General features: G+C 47.3%; 3 protein-coding genes and 1 non-coding gene across 4 annotated transcripts; 1 reads left to right on the top strand and 3 right to left on the bottom strand.

The window, feature by feature from the left end:
- Nucleotides 1-3,087: 3,087 nt before the first annotated feature.
- Nucleotides 3,088-9,879, bottom strand: LOC120956669 (dyslexia-associated protein KIAA0319-like protein). The gene is made up of 7 exons (XM_040378338.2): nt 9,264-9,879; nt 7,258-9,170; nt 6,885-7,184; nt 6,509-6,814; nt 6,208-6,442; nt 5,954-6,121; nt 3,088-4,497 (listed from the first exon to the last, which is right to left on the bottom strand). Exons 1-7 carry the CDS (start codon nt 9,547-9,549, stop codon nt 4,304-4,306), a joined length of 3,402 nt encoding a protein of 1,133 aa, XP_040234272.2. The 5' UTR covers nt 9,550-9,879; the 3' UTR covers nt 3,088-4,303.
- On the bottom strand, nt 4,847-4,968 carry LOC120960251 (U5 spliceosomal RNA). Its single transcript, XR_005752307.2, has one exon. It is a non-coding gene; the product is annotated as a U5 spliceosomal RNA (small nuclear RNA).
- A 5,471-nt stretch (nt 9,880-15,350) lies between the features above and the next one.
- On the top strand, nt 15,351-15,998 carry LOC120960181 (histone H1.0-like). Its single transcript, XM_040384200.2, has one exon. It carries the CDS (start codon nt 15,351-15,353, stop codon nt 15,996-15,998), a length of 648 nt encoding a protein of 215 aa, XP_040240134.2.
- Nucleotides 15,999-16,158: 160 nt separating this feature from the next.
- Nucleotides 16,159-19,009, bottom strand: LOC120955352 (SUMO-activating enzyme subunit 2). The gene is made up of 6 exons (XM_040376178.2): nt 18,904-19,009; nt 18,605-18,779; nt 18,302-18,456; nt 17,937-18,224; nt 17,332-17,867; nt 16,159-17,241 (listed from the first exon to the last, which is right to left on the bottom strand). Exons 2-6 carry the CDS (start codon nt 18,746-18,748, stop codon nt 16,358-16,360), a joined length of 2,007 nt encoding a protein of 668 aa, XP_040232112.2. The 5' UTR covers nt 18,749-18,779; nt 18,904-19,009; the 3' UTR covers nt 16,159-16,357.
- Between the last annotated feature and the right edge of the window lie 23 nt (nt 19,010-19,032).

Genomic DNA, 19,032 nt, shown 5'->3' with positions numbered 1-19,032 from the left:
ACGCGCGTTTCGTGTATGTGTGTGTACGCGTATTTTTTTAGCTCTTTTTGTTTTGTGTGTAAGTCAAATTCCTTCCTTCACTGGTTCGTACACATTCGTTTCGGTGCTCCCAGTTTCCCTCCCAATATCCCCGCCCCACCGTCCTAAATCCGTACGCACACGTTTGGGCGTCACACATTCGGGTTGGTTCCCCGTTCCCCAAGCTGCTTTTATAAACTGTTGTGACGATGATGTAATTTATGTTGCGCTAGAGCAAGACGAAAGAACAACAACAACCGAACGCATTTGGCGCACGTGAACGTGAACCAAGCGATGGGTTTTAGTAGCGGGGCGTAGTAGAAGTGGTAGCAGAGCGTGTGTTTGGCCACAGCTTCGCACACAACCAGTGCGTCCTCCTTCGCTTTATTATGCATGAAAACAAAGAGCGTGTGTCGATCATGGTGGTGGTGGTGGGTAGTGATGATCAGATCGAAGAGTAACACCGAGCGCTGTTTGGCATCGTGCCAGCAGCAGCAACCCGCGTAACAACCCCCGGTCGATCTTCTGCTCCCTTCAAATGGTGATCGCGCAGCGATACAGGTCAGATCGCGCGAAGGTCAAGAGAGGTATAACTTGTACCCCCCCCAAAAAAAGGTATACCAACACAAAGACACCAATATACAAATAAGCAAACACACACACACACGCACAGAGATGCGATCTTTTCTATACAAAAGCGTAACGATCCACCATGAATGAGGTAAATGTGTTTGTGCAGAGGGTTTGGAGCCTAATAATGACTACATCTTTGTATAAGATGCAGTGTAGCTTCCAAATCCGCTTCCAAAAATTGCTGAACTTTGCTCGCTTTGCATACAGTGTCACATACACATTCCGTCCCTTTGGGTACAAAAAATAGGTCAAACAGCACGCTGGCTGCCAAGCTGGCAAGTGCAGTTACGTCACTATTTAAAAAAAAAACTGAAACCTAAATATTCTTGCACGAAAAATTACCGCCCTTGAAATCGCTTTCAGGTTTAGGTCGTGCATGTTAAAACATCAAACTAGCGTTAGCGTTATGTGGATCGTTCGATTGAGGTCATATTTATTCAAAATTAATAGCTTTGAATACTTTATTTTTCTTCTTATGATATCATCAAATGAATAGATGTAACACAATCTTAGAAATTTTAACGCTAAATCATAGGGAGCTAAATTGAAGCAAAATAAATCAGTTTATTTGCCATATTGTATTGTAAACAATGTAATAGATCATCAGAAAAACCATAAAGCAACGTAAAGTGTTTAAATCAAGATCATTTTTAAAATTAAGTTTATACTTTTATGTATTTTTTTATAAAATACGATTGTTTAGGTTAACCAGACCGTTGTACTGCGTCCTATAAAAGAACATAAACATAGTTTCATGATTTTAACAATTTTTAAAAATATTATGTCTAAGTTAACAATAATATAATGAAACATAAAAATATCAAATGATATGATCATCACTTAATGCAAACATTAAACACTTATTGCTAAAACATCAATGTTTATACTCCGCCAAGTAGAAAAAATAGATTAAATATCTCTATTTTATTGGTATTAAAAAAAAAAAGTTTAGGGAAAATCAAATACAGATTCAGAAAAGCAACCAAAAACAATCGTAGCAAAAAAAATTGACGTAATTTTACAACACCCACCAAACAAAACACCAGTAAAGTAAACAACACAAAAAAATAGATAAACAAAACGTGCGGAAACATTGATTTGTAACATTACATCACATTTCGATACCTCACAAGGACACGCAGCTCTTCCCAAACGCACATTCCAAATAGCATGATCATCATCACCATCAGAATCCATAAAACGTTGTGTCTTTCACACCAAACGGAACTTAAACATAGGAAGCTTGCCTGCCGAAACGATGTCAATAATCGATACGTCGTAATGGAGCGCAATAATAGAACGTTACGTATAAATTTGATCCGGTTCATGGCGCGGCCCGGCATTGATACGCAGACGGAGACAGCGCATAGGTGGTTCGTTGTAATAAGGTCGTACAGGCATATGCCTATCATCCCCCCATTGCAAGCCATTCCACACGTATGCATCCAACCAATTATATGGCTAACCTTGAACATTATCGTGTGCATCTATGAACACCCTCCTCTAGTCAGACACAAGCACCAGTTTTCAGCATTAAACTATGCTAATTGAACGTGAACAATTGAATATATGAATGGTTCGATGCGGAGGAGGGTGGGGCTAGGCTAGACAGCTTCGGTTTGTTTGCTTTGTCTATTTGAAGTGTAAGGTTGCATCGAGCGGCAGCCCGAAATCGCTGATAATTACATCAATTAACAGTTAACAGTTTAAATAGTGATTCCAAAATGAGGGCAAGAGCACGAACAAAATTATGCAAACAAAAAAGCACGAGGAAGCAGCGTAGCAAATTGGATTCATTTTAAACTTGATCTGCCCGCCCGTATGTCCCGTGTATCGCTAAGTTTAGCCTAAATCTAATCAAATCAGTTTATTACTTGTTAAGGACTGTTGTGGGATAGGTTTTGGGGGATTTGGGAGTGGTTTTTATGCAACTTACCTATTGAATCTTATCCGGAGGATGCCTATACAGACCAGCGTGACTGTGTAAGTCGCCACACCAGAGAAGACGTAGAAGTTTTTTGCTTTCTTATCACCATTTTATCATAAGCTGCACGAATAGCCGATCGTATGTATTGGCCGACCGTTGGATGCCAATCAGTGGGATTCTAAAGCTTTGGATGTCCCACTGTCATCTATATCGCTCAATTTGATTCCAGAAGACCTTATTCAATATTGATCGCGTTGCTCTTTTCTTTCACATCGGTCAATCATACTCCTGTAAAGAGAAAATTTATATTAAACAATGTTCATCAATGTTTTGCTGTGTCTTACCAACACAATTGAAGGTTAAGTTTAATTTTCCATCATTGCATACACCGTGATCTTCCTTCATGCAGACCTGAAATTACAACTGTTTGCGAGTTTTCTGCGATATCTTCTAGTTTCCTAACAGAAATTTTGTAATATTATCACATTCTTCACAATTCAATCGCCTCATTTCGCTTTGTATTCTGAATATATTTTCCACTCTATCGCACCACACTCTCCGTCGAGATGACACACACATACACAGACAGAAAAGACGAAATCCGGTGGCGCTCATAAGTACATTATGCCCTGGTTCTTCGGGTGCCCTTGCGGGCGAGTGCAACATTAATACTGCCGCCTACCCTTTGCAAGAGCCCTACTCTGATGCTCTGATCTGCCCCGCCTGCTCAGTGATACTTGCTCAAATGCTCATAAAGCTTTTAAAGCATCCCCCAGTCAACCCAGTCACCCAGTCGCCATCATCATCATCATTGATCATTTCTCTTCTGTTTTTACCGTATTTTGCGCACCTTGCTCACAGCCCCGATTCAGTACGGGTGGTACACGCGTGGTTATTTCTTACTTGTTTAATACTTTTCTATATCTCCTCCTTTCTCGCCGTACAATATGTGCGTTTTTTTGTTTGTTCGTCTTTTTTCGCTAATTGGTAGAATGTAGTACGGAATATTTTTATGCTGGGAGGGTAACATCTAAACGAAAACATTACACAACACTCATAAGCAAAACCTTCCAACGTGCCGGCAGGCGTGACACCCCCGGGGGTTACCATGGCTACTGGTAGAACTAATGTCAAATGCACCTTGTTCGAATCGAATAGTACGTAAATGCAAACTTTACACCACCGATAAGGAACGGGCTTCCTCCGTTTTTCGCCTCATTAGTGTTCGATCGTTCTTTTGCACGGTTTGCCTAATTTTAGCAAGCAATTTCTGTTCATTACTTCGATGGCTTTTGAATCACATTGGTTGTTACAATAATAACTTACTTCTTCATAATAACTTCAGTGCGCTTTTGGGGTATTTTCTTTTGTTAGGGAAAGTATATCAAGATGTTTTATAAAGGAATGCAAAAGAAGAAAGTGCGTATCTAAACGATTAGTTTAAAGAAATGGAATGGAAAGAACGTTGTGATGTGTGTTTTCTTTGCTCAAAGCGCATTAAATCAATCATATCGTTACACGTGTACATCAAAAAATCTCTACAAGCACATTAGGAACGTATTTGGTAAAGAAATTTCTTCCGACTAGTTGCATATAACGCTCCGCCTCCTCTCGCGGTTGTTAAGGTTGCACACCCTTCCCCTTTTGCTTCCCCCTCCCCCAGCACTGGGGTGGCACTGGTACAGTTGTTATCGTTTCTTTTTTTTTTGTCGCCTATCTTACTGTTTAAGCTTTGATGCGTCGTCCTAGACGCGTTACACCGTACTTCGGGTGACCGCCGGCTCCGTTTCGTAGCTCGCCGTTCGGTAGCCCACCGTTGCCGGACCGTCCCGGCAAGAGTCCGTTCTGTCGCGAGCGGCTCTCGAACAGCACGTCCGAGTCGGTTTCGCTGTCGGAAATAGTGGTTCCCGCGCGATTAACTGTAACAAGGAAGTAAAATAGATATTTAATTGTTGATTTCACTGCATACATTGAATTGTTCAATAGTTATTAAAGTGAAGAAGCATCGTTAAAGCTCAACAAATGTGTTACTGGAAGACTACCAGTAGGAATATAGCAATTCCAAATTTAGGCAAGAAAAATGATGATAAAATGCAATTTACAATTAGTTTTAAGAGTGATTTCATCGATTGATAAATTTATCAACATACAACATGCACCCGATTTTCTCATCAAATATAACAAGTTATATGAGAAATACATATGTTTATGACGTATTTCTCCATCATTATTCTTTTAATAACTGCTTTTGTATATAAAATTAGGGCTCAACCCCTGGTGGGGTCGAGACGACAAAAATTCAGTTTAGACTCATTAGAGTATCCCTCTCCACGGAAATCTTTAGTAAAAGGCGAAAGATTTATTCGACAACTGAAGAGAGATCAGAGTACCACACAACGCTTTTTCCTACCGACCACACCAACGCACGCCGTGCTGTGCTAGCGATGCTTTACCAATCCACACCATGCCCTTTCGCGACCCTTACGCATCGCTGATCCCTATTCCCTTCAAACACGCACACATTACAGCATTAGTACATTTCGGTAGAGAATATAATGCTCCTTCTATCCCAATACATACAAAGAGATGCAATAGAAAGCATTTTCAATCGAATTGCAAACACTATTGAAAGTTATTTTTCCCCGAATCAGCATAAACACAGCCGGCATTATTTTTCCCCCTTATGCTGTTCTTCATCTTTCACCCTTTTGACAGCGTACGCCCAGCTGGGCTGACGGATACACATGTTGGCCAGCATTTGTAAGGTTTTGCGCGATGCTATACCATGGCACGGCGTACAGTGCAGTGCGTAAGTTTAGTTCATAACGAAATTTTAATTTATAACACTCAATTAGAAACATTACGAACATCTACATTATTTTGCTATTCAACACTCAAACTACAAAAACTTCTCTTGTTTTTTTTTTTCAATTTTTGGATATTAAGACTAAAAGCTCTAAAAAAGTAATGAAATTGGTACTCTACAATTGTTTTATAGAGATTTAAAGCCAAATGCCAACAAATGCTTAAAACCAGTAAACATTTGTTGGTATTTGTGGTATATTCGAAGTATAGTTAAATGGTGCCGGTTACGGTTGATTAAATTAACCACATTAGTAGAATAAAGAACAGAAATGACCATTCTGATTGTATGTTAGTTTAATTAATTTTGAGTTAGTTTTTAAATTAAAAAGCTATTTTCTAAACAAAAAAATATCCAGTTGGCTTTCTACGGATTGACCCCATACACAAATATTCTTATTTTCAAATTAGATAAACCCCAGTACAGTGGTGTACATAAAAGTCTAATGCAAAATTAACTTAATATTAAGTCGAAAGATGTACTTAAAAAAATAAATAAAAAATATCACTCACATGAAGGCAATTCCTCGTCGTGCGTTTGCAAAAGTGAATACTTTTGGGGCTTTGGTCGCGCGCGCGGTTTCGCCGACCGTCGGCAAAGGCACGTAATACCCCAGCAGATGCCGGACAGGACGAAAAACACAATCAGCACACCAACAATCACGTACAGTATGGACCAATCTATTGCGGAGGAGTCAAAAACATATAGTTACAGTTCGGTTGCTTCCAAAGCACCTTTCCCTTCCCGAGCCTGCTCATATACATACCACAGTTGGCCTCGGCAATACCCCAGAAGTAGAAAATGTCCGGCATCCAGAAGCTTTGGCAGATGCATTCTCGCGTCTCCGCATTGCACACACCGTGGCCGGAGCAATCGTTCTGGCAGACGGTGGTCCGTATGCCGACCACCGACGTGCCCAGTATGGTGTAGTCGCGCCAAAACTTTTCCTTCAATATTCGCTCCACCTCGAGCGCCGGCATTAGCTGCGGTTTGTCTTTATCCTACGGAAACGGGAAGGTTACATTACTGCTCTGTGCGTCATTCGCCGTTCAAAAGTACCCCCGTACCTCAAGGCCGTATTGTTTCTCCACGTAAAACACAATCACCACCTGTCCCGTTCGGGGCTCCACCTTAAGCTCGCGCACGTGCAATTTCGCCATATTGTCACCGATCAGCAGGGTAAGCTTTTGCTCGATCGAATCCAGCTCGGCCGCCGTCAGCACGGTCGCTTCGGTTGTAATCGTTACCTCTACCAAGCTCATCAGCAGCGGATCGGGCCGAACGATGATGCTCACGGTGTCGGAGGCGGACAGTCCTTGCCCGTCGTACACGGTCAGCTTAAACACGTACCGCCCGGTAACGATGTTTGTTAACTATTGTGAAAAAAATATAGCTCTTCAATTAGAACTTTGGTACTTCCATCCCACTGCCAACACCACTTACCATCAAAGCCGGCTTGCTATCACTGCCATCGATGATGGTCCCCAGTGCCAAACTGCTCGGTTCGCGCGTCCAACTGTACCGCACAATGCCCAGATCATCGCGCGACTGGCTTCCGTTCAGCACCAGCACATTGGTGGGCAGTGTAACCGTTTGATCGCCCCCAGCATTCGCCACCGGGGGTGTGTTCTTCTCCTGCACCACGGTAATGCGCACCCGATCGCTCGCATTGTTGTTCGCCTCGTCCGACACGGTCAGCCCAAACACGTAGTCCCCTATCGTCATCGCGGTGGCATTCGCTATCTAAAAAAAGGCGTAAAAGACCTAATGTTAAAATTCCACTCTTCTAATGACCTCCGTCCAGGACCACACTTACCGACGCGTTTGCACTCTCAATCAGCGCCGTGTTGGGGCCGGAAATTTGCTGCCAACTATAGGCGACAATTTTAATATCATCACTAGACTCGCTCCCATTCAGCACCGCCCAGGTCTGGGGCAGATAGATCGTCGTTCCGTTCGTGCACGCCTTCGCCACCGGCGGTCGGTTGGTGGGCGGCTTAACAAACACGTGCACCATCGAGGTGGAGCTTTGGTTCTTCGCATCCGTCACCTTCAGCTCGAACGCGTACACACCCTCCTCCAGGTTGGAGAGCTGCAGAAACGGTGTACGCGTGTTTTGCATATCGACCGCTTTCGACTGGTTCGTGCTAACCTTGGTCCACTCCCACGCCACGATCCCATTATCGTCCTTGCTCAGCGACCCGTTCAGCGTGACGTTGTTGTTCGGCAGGTAGAGGATCTCGTTCTTGCCCGCGTTCGCTTCCGGCGGGTAGTCGATCTCCTTCAGCACCTGGATGATGGCCGTGGTGCTGTTGCTCAGCCCCTGCTCGTCCACCACCGTCAGGTTGAACGTGTAGTTGCCGGCAATGGTAAGATCCTTCAGCTGGAGCGTGCTCACCTCGGGCAGCTCGGGCTGATAGCCGAGCGGGCCCTGTGCCAGCACCCACTGCCAGCGCACGATCTTGGCGTCGTCGCTGGACGCACTGCCGTCCAGGATCGCCTCGTGGTTGGGCAGCCGGACGGGCTGATTGGCGGGCGTGATGACCGCGTGCGGTGGTTTGTTAATCTTCTGCTCCGGCAGCACGGTAATGTTCAAGAACGCTTCGCCGTACGAGCCGTTCTGGCCGCTCACCGTCACCTTGAACTGGTACAGCCCCTCCGCCAGCCCGGACAGCTTGGCGATCGATTTCGTCTGGTCCGCTATCGTGCTGTTGCTGTCCCCCTTCGGCTGCGACACCAGCGTCCACAGGTAGTTGTACCTGTCCCCGCTCGTCTTCTCGTCCGGTATGACGTACGCCGACAGCGTTGCCTCGTTCGTCGGCAGCCGCACGTCCTTCGAGGCGACGGAAACGGTCAGCTCTTTCGTCGTGCTCGAACGCACCGGTGACGGCGGCAGATCGCCATCCGTATCGCCATTGCCCATCGTTAGCTTCTGTGCGGATAGCATCTGGGGAACAATTTGCTGCTGGTGCTGCTCCGCCAGCTGGTCCTTCGACAGGCACACCTCCTTCTCGTTGCGCTCGAACCCTTCCGGGCAGGTACAGATACCGTGCCGCAGGTTCGGCACCACCCGCACGCACACCTCGTTCCGCAGGCAGGAATCTTCGCGCGCCACATCGCACGGGCGCATCGAACCGAGCGCCTTCGTCTCGGTGTAGTACTTGCTCTCCTCCGCCTCCTCGTCGTACTGGTCGCGGATGTAGTTGCTGGCGTACTTCTCAAACCCGGCCCCCGGCGCACCGTAGTCGAGCGATTTGTACGGCCCGCGGTACATGTCCTCCACCGCGGGCAGTCCGTACTTCTCGTCACCGCGCGCCCTAGCGACACCGCCGTTCGCCAGGTTGTACATTTCCGCCAGCTTGCCGAACAGATTGTCCTCCCCGTCCGTGTCTTCCGGCAGCCGTACGGCCGGTGCCGCGGCTACCGCGGCCGGCCCGCCACTCGCTAGCAGCCGCTTTTCCTGCACCTTCTTCAGCACCTCCCACCAGCTGCTCGCTTCGCCCGCCAGCCCGTCCTCGAGCGGGTTCACCAGCACCATGCGCAGCGCGGAGGACGTTTCCTTCTTCGCCGGAAGGCACAAATCGTTGCTGATGCACTTCACGTGGTAGCACGTGTGGTTGAACATGAACGCGGTGTGGCAGCTCGCCCCCTTCAGGCAGCAGTCGCGCACACACTCCTCCAGCGTAGTTGCCTTTGCGTTTTCCGTAAAGTTGCCGGCATCTTTGTTGCCTGCGATGGGATGTGGAAAGCAAAGAGGAACGATTGAGTTGGGAATAAAGCGCAGCATGCTTGATCGATCGACACCCCCGGTATGACACTTACCGATTGGTGCGTAGCCTTCGAACACGTAGTGCAGCATGCGGGGACAGTTCTCGATGCCGGACAGCTCGGACGCTTCCGCCGTTAACCGCCGTCGGTCGTCCTTCGTCGGTTCCTCGTCAAGGCCACAGTCGGCCCGTGGAATGGACACGACCGTCAGCAGACACACCGCACAGCAAATCCAGTCGCGAATCGACCACCCACCACCGCCACCCATAATGGCTACCTGTTTCGACGATAAATCTGTTGCTCTCCTTAATTCCCTGCACCAGCACCACATGCGGTGCATTCACTTTTTCCGTCGTGTTGTCGTCCTGTGGCCGCCTGGCCTGTGTTGATATATTGCGTTGCACTGGTTTTGCGATGCGCACCCCCACACCACCACTCTCTTTTCAGCTCGTTCGCGCAACCAGTCCGGTACGGTGCATTGTAAGCGCAATATACCTGCACCAGCCCTTGCTCAGCAACGGTGCAACGGGTGTCTCTTTGCCAACTATTTCACGGAAACAGCACTCTGTATTTATTGATAACAAAAGAAGAGGGGAACCGTGCAAAATTGCGTTCGTTCGCTGACAACACCACTCTCCGCAGAAGACGTCAAACTCGGAATGGTTTGTTTTGTTATCATTGGATAACAGCAAACATTCACAGGGTGACTCCGCGTCGTTGGAGTCTGGCGCACATTTGTTTAACGGTTTATTTTAAATGTTTTTTGTTTTACAGGCGGTCCCCGAGATACACGGTACCTCTTATACGCGGATTCGGAGATACGCGGTTTTCTAAATATGACAATTCTATGAGCAAATTGTACTGATTTGACACATAATTTCCAAATTCCAAATAATTTCCGTTTTGATCGAATGTTAAAAACTATTTCAAATGGTTTAAAACTGTTATATTCAGTAAGAATCACATCAACTAATTCATAAAGTAACTATAACCTCCCCTTACTTGCAAAATTACACGAACATTACTGATATTTTAGCTGGAAACCACGAGATTCGACTTACGCGGAAATTCGAGATACGCGGTATTTTGTGGCCGTTTTCGGTCCCCATTAACCGTGTATCTCGGGGACCGCCTGTATTTTTTGTTTCTAATTCTTTGCTTATTTCTTCTTCGTCGGGACAATTTATTCGCTGGTAAATGCTGTATGTACTGTATATTAATCGCTTTAACCGGGAAAACGCTATTTGGAAGAGCCCGTAAACTCCGAAACTGCTTCCGAACCTATCCAAATCCGGGAACTAGTTGTGGGATTATCTCGATTCCTGCAACCGAGCCCATAAAAGTCCCATTTCTGAAACTTCTAGCGAACCTGCTTTGGTTCAGGAAATAAAACTGAAAATATTTCTATCCAGTTACTGATATCATACCAACTTCGAATCCGGAACAGAACCCGTCCCCCCGGTTGGAGATCTGTTTCCTTCCCGGTGTCAGTATTAGTCTGGCAGAAAAGAGAAGAAATTCAAAATACAAGAGGATATGTACCACAAATCCACTGAACGACCACTGAACTGGTTCTAGACGGCTCAAGCTCTTAACTTAAAGGGAATCTAAAAAGACTTCGTTTAGCAGACGGCAAACGACTCATGCATTCTAAAATTAGCATAAAAGCTGGTGGCGACATCTGTTGGTCTCATTGTGTCTCCATAGCTACACAGTGGAGCTTTCCTCCTTTTGAGAGCTTGGTTTCGCATTGAAGTTATGCATCGCTAGAACTAGAATGGCGATACGATTGCTTAAATACTGAACAAAATTATCATTGAAGTGAGTTTGAGAAATACCCACGTATCTGTCCACACGACCATTTACATAGATTTTTGCTGGGAAAGTTAGAAGGCCATGATTAGATGTCGAAACACATTGCAAGGAAAGGACAGCAAGCAATATATTGATGAGTTTTATAAAACGCCATCTATTGAGCACAAACCAGTGAAGTTATGGGGATGCCTGTCCAGTGAGAAAATCTGTGGCGCTTGGGAAACCTCATTTTTTTTTAAGATTAATTTCCCTTTCTGAATTCACCACTTCACCGCAACCGTTAAACCGGTCAACTAAAAATGGACCCCTCTTGAAAGCGCTCTAAACTGGCATCAGCTTTCCGTTGGCAACACGCGACCCGGTAGCCATCGCAATTTCTTCGTCTTGCATTACCAACCGTTCAGTGAGCACTTGCCGCCCAAACTCGATGTTACGTTCGCGATTATTAAATTCGTAACGGACGTGTCAAATTGTAAATTCGCGTGGTGCGCGATCACCTTAATCTAGAAACCGGGTACGCTACGTGTAAAAGCGGAATAAAAATGCGTCACAAAGACTAACATGCGGCACTCACGCGTACGTACACTTATGTGCTAATTATCCTCGGAAAGGATACACTAACACCCTAAAATTGTATGGGCTTCCGGGGGTATAAAAGGGACCGAACTTTTAATAAATAACCATTCGGATTTTGCAACTCTAAGAAACCTCGTCTTTTTTAATTTTGCATATTCGGATCAAGAAAGAAATCTCTCATCCCTCTTCACCCCCTTCTGCGGCATAGGCTCCTCAAATTACTTGAGAGAGCAACTAGCGGGAAGGTTAATTATTGGTGTCGAACGGTTGAGAAGATCGCTGTTACCCGAGCGGGTTTGATTTACAAGGCCGCATCCTTCGCGTGGCCCACAGATCCGTTCGCCGTCGTAACATTTGGTGGCTCCAGAGAGGAATCTTCCTCATATTTGTATGGTAGAGAGATTTGCCCGTGGTATGAAAGCTTCCGCAAATTCTCTAGCCTTCTACATTCTCACCGAAGAGAAATTGCTTCGCTCCTAGACGAACCTATCCTCGCTCCAGAGGAAGCACTCACACTAGGAGGAAGACAGCATCGCTTCCGATAGGATTGCATCCGCTCTCCACCTACGCTTTTGCACTCACGTATAGGCTCCACTAACACGTGTACAGCTCCAGCGAGCTGCGTATGCGATAGCGTGAGAGAGCACTAAGCGAGAGCTCCAAGAGAGAGCCCTTGCGCACCGTTGAACCAGTGCGACATCGCACACCCACACCACTGATAAAAATCCGTGCACTATACACGCACACGAACTCATCGGCACATTAACTACGTCATGACTACGAAAAGAAATCTTACTCCGTTCGTCGATAACGACAATGGTAGCTGCCGCTTATGCAGCCGGATTGATGATCCCAATATGGTCCAATGCGACGAATGCGATCGCTGGTTCCATATGGCATGTGCCAAACTGAACCGGTTGCCTAAAGCAGACGAACCATTCTTGTGCATAAAATGCACAAAAGACTATGCTAAGATTAAGGCTCCAGCGTCGACTGGCTCAGACCAAAACACGGCAATTGCAGCCCTAATCGAAGCGCTTAAAGGTAGCAGCTTAGATACAAACACATATCTCAAACGCTTGACCTTTGATCAGCTACCTGATTTCGATGGCAAGGCCAAAGAATGGTTGAAATTCAAGCGTGCGTATGAGGAAACGACTAAGCAGGCTAAATATACAAAAGTTGAAAACATGACCCGGCTTCAACACGCCCTTAAGGGAGAGGCGTATAAATGCGTGCACCGTCTATTTCTCGAGCCAGATAACGTGCCGGAAATAATTACGAAGCTCGAAGAGCAATTCGGCAGAGCAGAACTCGTGTACGACGAGCTGCTTAAAGACGTGCAAAACATACGTGTTGAAAATCAGCACAAAATACCTGATTTGTCCGACGCGATTCAGGACATGATCACTAACATAAAGGCAATAAAAATGCCTATGTATTTACAAGACCATCGCCTCGTAAATGAGTTGGCTTGTAAACTGCCTACTGATAGACATCTAAAATGGATCGAATATAAATCCACCAATATCAAACCGGGTGTTCTTCCATCGCTGGAAGATTTTGGCAAATGGTTGCTGCCTCAAGCAAAGGTACTTAAAGAATTGCCAAAACGGCCAGAAAGGCCAAAACACTCGATGAACGTTCACCAGTCTTCAGCGCACAACACAAAAAGACCGTTCAATCACAACCACTTTGGTAACGCACAAAACAATTCACCGGCCACTAACACATACGCAAGAAATGCAATAGATTACACCGCACAGAATTGCACAGCCGCACGAGAACGCGGCCCACATCCATGCGAAGAAACGCATCACCGTTTGCACTTCACAGCCGATGCGGAGGAGAATTGTCATCAAGAACAAAAAATACTTTACCAAATTGTTCCGGTCGTGTTACGCAACGAAGATAAAACGCTGAAAACATTTGCATTGTTAGATTCAGGGTCATCATTTACGTTGATCGAGGAAGAAACAGCTAATCAGCTTCAGTTAGAAGGGCCGACTGAGCCGATTACGATGACGTGGACGCAGAATTTGTCCATACGAGAGAAAGAAAGTAGGAGAGTAAGTTGCCTAGTGAAAGGAGAGAAGGAGAAAAAAGAACGGGTCTTGGAAAAAATGAGAACCGTGAAGAATCTCCAGCTCCCGAGGCAATCAATCAATTGCAACGTTCTCAGAGAGAAATGTCCTCATCTGAGAGGAATTGACATCAGCGATTACGAGAGCGCAAGGCCAACTATACTAATTGGTCTCGATCATAGCCATCTACTAATACCACTAGGGCGCAAAATGGGTCGAAGCGACGAGCCAATGGCAATCAAGACCAAGCTGGGTTGGACTGTCTTCGGGATGAACGTGAAAGGAACCGAAGCGCCTCATAATCAGCCGATGATCCACTACGATGCAGATAGTACGATGATATCAAAAGAGATCGATCGTGGAAAGGAAATAATCCAGATACCGTTCGTGGAAACGGTACCGAATCGAGCTTGGTCCGAGGACCAGCGCATCGCGGAACCAGATGAAGAAGATCGCGGTATATCGATCCCCGTACTTCACCATCATGAAGCTGTGGTTCCAGATTCTTCTATGGCACCCTTGCCATTGTGTGGAACACATCCCCACAACCCCTCACCACTACACACCGGTGTAGATCATCTTGAGCCCCCTGACATCACCACGCAACGATTTGTCGAGAGGGAAGTGCGGCAACCCTGCCTAGACGAATCGGCAGCGGTTCTGATGGAGATGAGGATCAACCCACAACCATATGTACATCCACCGCTTACCAACGAGGAAGACGAGATCCTGTCGAGACGAGGAATTGGCTCCCTGACTACAAAGACTCTTCGACACAGGGGGAGGCCCCACCGACGGAGGGCTTTGCTGCGGCCTGCGATTGGGCTAGCGAGCAACGCAGGCAGCCAGTGAAATAATCGTTCACTTTTTATTTTCGTAATTCATGAGAATGAATTACGAGGGGAAGGATGTTACGTTCGCGATTATTAAATTCGTAACGGACGTGTCAAATTGTAAATTCGCGTGGTGCGCGATCACCTTAATCTAGAAACCGGGTACGCTACGTGTAAAAGCGGAATAAAAATGCGTCACAAAGACTAACATGCGGCACTCACGCGTACGTACACTTATGTGCTAATTATCCTCGGAAAGGATACACTAACACCCTAAAATTGTATGGGCTTCCGGGGGTATAAAAGGGACCGAACTTTTAATAAATAACCATTCGGATTTTGCAACTCTAAGAAACCTCGTCTTTTTTAATTTTGCATATTCGGATCAAGAAAGAAATCTCTCATCCCTCTTCACCCCCTTCTGCGGCATAGGCTCCTCAAATTACTTGAGAGAGCAACTAGCGGGAAGGTTAATTATTGGTGTCGAACGGTTGAGAAGATCGCTGTTACCCGAGCGGGTTTGATTTACAAGGCCGCATCCTTCGCGTGGCCCACAGATCCGTTCGCCGTCGTAACACTCGATGATACAGCCGAAACGACTAACATTCAGCTCACCCGCTATGATGGCAAAGGAAGTGAAAGTGCTTGCCGTCAAACCGTTGAAGCCGGAAAAGGGCCAGCAATCGGAACCGGAGGAACAGATGGAAGAGATAACGAACGACAACATGGGCAACACCACCGGGGGCAGCAGCAGCAGCAGCACCGCCATCACCACCACCACCATCAGCCAGGACAAAAATGGCAAAAATGGCAAAAAGACCTACGAGCAGATGATGATCGAAGCAATCACCGAGAACGATCCGCACCGGAAGGGCATTTCGTTTGCGTTGATTAAAAAGTTTATCAAGGGCAAGTACCAAATCGAGACCGAGGTGGCTGCGGTGTACATGAAGCGAGCGTACGAAAAGCTGACCACCAAGTCGATCGTTGAGCGGGTGTCGGGAAAGAGCGGCATCAATGGCAGCATCCGCCTCACCAAAGCGCACGTAGACAAGGGAAGGAAGCAACAGAGCAAAGGGATCAAGCAGGCCGAGAAAGCAGCAAAGAAGGCGGCAAAAACGAAACCGAAAGCGAAGAAGCAGGCGGATCCTAAACCGAAGCAGACCAAAAAGGATAAAAACAACAATGACGGCGAGAAGAAGCAGAAAAAGGAGAAGCCGGCCAAGGCGAAGCCCGCGCAGCCCGTCAAACTGAATCCGAAGAAAACCGCCATTACGAAGACGAAAATCGACCGTTCCGGGGGGAAGGTACGGCTTTCGATTGTGTCCTCCACGGATCCGGGGCCGAGCGGTAGGGCGAAGCCAACATCCAAGGCAGCGAAGGGGGGGAAGGCTGCTAAGACTAAGAGTGACGAAATGAACAGGAAACCAACGGCCGCCAAACCGCAACCTGTCAGGGCGGGCAGAGAGAAGAAGCAATAGAAGGAGGTTGGTTTTACGCTCGGATTATTTAATTTATTACGTATTTGTGTAATTTTACGATGTATGTGTGCCATTTTATGTGCGAATAAACTATGTAATTATTGTAAGAAAGGAAAACAAAGCGTGTAAAAATTCATTTTTAGGCTCAATACGGTGACGGTTTTCCTTGTACGACAGATAAAATTTATTTCAGGAGATTTTCTGCTCATACAATGTGTGTTTTCCCAGAAGGATAATTAGTTGACGATGACATCGATAATCATGAGATGTGGATCGATACGAACCTGTGTGTTTGTGTGTGTGTGTGTTTTGCTCTTACTTTCTAAAACCCCCCAGCCCGCCCGTTGCTGACCTGCATCCTAATCCAGTATGACCAAATCATCATCATCGTCATCCATCGGATGGGAGGAGGATACTTTGGCCTTTTTGTTTGCCGGTTCATCATCCTCCGGTGCGTGCTTCCGCTTCTCCACGCTCTTGCCCGGTGTCGTGACGGCGTCGGCGGCCGCCTTCGACGTGGACGGCTTCTCGTCCTCATCATCCTCGATGATGCACATATCATCGTCATCGTCCTCGACCTCGTTCACGGTGGTGGACTGCTTGCCGTTCGACGACGATCCGTTCAGTCCCTTCGAGGTGGACGGTTGTGCATCGTCCACCGGTGCCGCTGCCGGTTGTTTGCCTGCCTCCTTCTTCTCCTCTTCCTCCTTCGGTTTCAGCGAGTCCGGATCGGCCACGATCTCGAACGGTGCCTCCTCCCGGCCCGCCTCCTTGTGCAGCACGGTTATGCTGAGCTCGTAGTTCTGCAGGAAATCGTCCGCCTTCAGTATGCACCCGTTGACGATCTTCAGCTCCTCCAGCGTCTTATCATTGTTGCAATCCTTTTCATCCTCCTCGGATGAGATCACGATCGTCCCGGTGCCGTCCAGCAGGACGTCCGGGCTGACCATGTTCAACGCCTTGATCAGTATGTCGTCCCGGAACTCGCGCACGGTCAGCTTCTTGGTGTCGACCTTCAGCACCACCTCCGGCTTGGCGGCGCACACGTAGCATTTCGGCTTCGGTGGAATGATCAGCGTTTCCGGCACGATGAACTGATTGCGACCGTTGACCCGCAGCCGCACGTACACCGTCTTGCACGCTTCGTACTCCTGCTGCAGGACGCGGAAGGCGCGCATCACCACAATGCCGGCCGTAATGGCGTTCGTCGTCGCGATTGCCGGTATGATGTTGCCTGCCATTGCTGTTGAAAAAGAGAGGAGAGACCCATTTAGTCCCAGTTGGCTTTGATCGCAGTGCAAGCAGGGCGCCTGCTAACCCATTGTTTACTTACACTTAATCTCGAACCGACTCTTTCTTGGAATGCCAAAGATTTGTGCACGAATATTGGCACAGGCGGCCACAAAGTCCATCCCGTCCTTGTCGTCCTTGTCCCAGACGAGATGGTCGCCTTCCGGCAGCTTGCCGACCGCTTCCTTCAGCGCCTTAATGCTCTCGCCAAACACCTTCGCCGTCTGGGCCATGCTGAGCACCTTCTGATCGCGGGTCACACTGTCCTCGACAATGCTACCATCCTCCCCGTCGCCTTCCTGCACCGCGTCCCACTTGGCCGGCTTCGGTGGCGTGCGGTTCTTCCACAGGTTGGACATGCTCAGCAGATAGTTGATGTCGTCGTAGAACAGTTTGTTGAAAATCTTCTCCGGATCGTATTCGCACTGCTTGGCCCAGGTGCGCGTATTGACACGATCCACGTTGCCCTTCTCGTTCGCTTCCTTCTCCAGCGCTGCGCTGCCCACATCGGCGCCCGCCTCCGGATCGGCTGTATCCGGGGAAACGTCCTCATCCTCATTGCTTTCACCAAACAGTTGACTGTAAATGCAAGAAAGAGTTCAATGATAGCACTTTTTCTCCCTTTTCCTTCATTCTTTAACTGCTTACTTAAACAGATGCTTCGCCCACACGATGCAGTGAATCGGTTCCGACGGAGTGTTGCGGATCGTACATCCCGGGTAGGACTTTTGAGCCGGCTGCGGGACACACTCGTAGCACGAGGTGAGTCCACGCTTGATCAGCTCCACCTGCCCGTTGTATCCGGCCGTGCCCGATTCTATCAACGGCACGTCGGCCGTCAGACACAGGCGATTGACGTGACTGCGCGCAGCGCGGTTATCCAGCGCGTTCAGGACGATGGAGAACTGTTGGAAGAAATTCACACCATAGTTGTTGCTGCAATGGTAATTACAAACACACAAATCAGTACAGAGTGTGGTGGAAGTGAGGCCAACACGGCGGCCTACACTTACGTCGTAATACTGTCATGGTATGCTTTGATCTTGGCGTTCGGATTGAACGCCAGGGCACTCTCCCGGGCGACGTTCGCTTTCGACTTGCCGACGTGCTCCTTGTGGAACAGAAATTGACGATTCAGGTTGCTCACGTCGATCGTATCCAAATCGATCTGTAAAAAAAACGAACCATCAGTTTGTGTTTGTTGATAACGGAGAGGCGGATGCATCATCATTTTTTTTTTTTAGAATGTAAGGTTATGTTCCTTGGGACGCTTTTTTTCCGCGAAGCAGGTACAACACCCCACACCCATTACTTACGATCTCAATGTCCGTGAATCCTGTTAGTACGAGATTTTTCAATATTTCACACCCAATTCCACCCGCTCCGACGACTAGCACCTTCGATTCGGTAATTTTCTTCTGCAGCTCCGCCTCGAAAACACCATCAAGCTGGGCAGCCATATTTTATGCGGTGCGAAAATGCGCTTCTTCACTACACACGTACGCGAATCGGTAAAAAGGGGGAAAATATCAGTTATGGGCAATCCGGTTCGATGAACCACGTGCAATGGAACGCTTTGAAGGAGATTTTTCGCACAACTGGCCAACAAACTTACGGGAAAAGCCACTTTCGTCAATAGACCGGGTACATAAATTAGCAACACAAAACAGCGTTCGTTCTGCTTGTTTTTCTCTCCTTTTTCTAATGCCGCATGACAAGCGGCCAACTGACAGCGCATCGTTTG

The sequence above is a fragment of the Anopheles coluzzii genome, chromosome 3 (assembly GCF_943734685.1).
Source record: "Anopheles coluzzii chromosome 3, AcolN3, whole genome shotgun sequence".
NCBI classification, from domain to species: domain Eukaryota; kingdom Metazoa; phylum Arthropoda; class Insecta; order Diptera; family Culicidae; genus Anopheles; species Anopheles coluzzii.
Note: the sequence above shows the minus strand (reverse complement) of the source record. Positions and strands in the feature narration are given on the sequence as shown.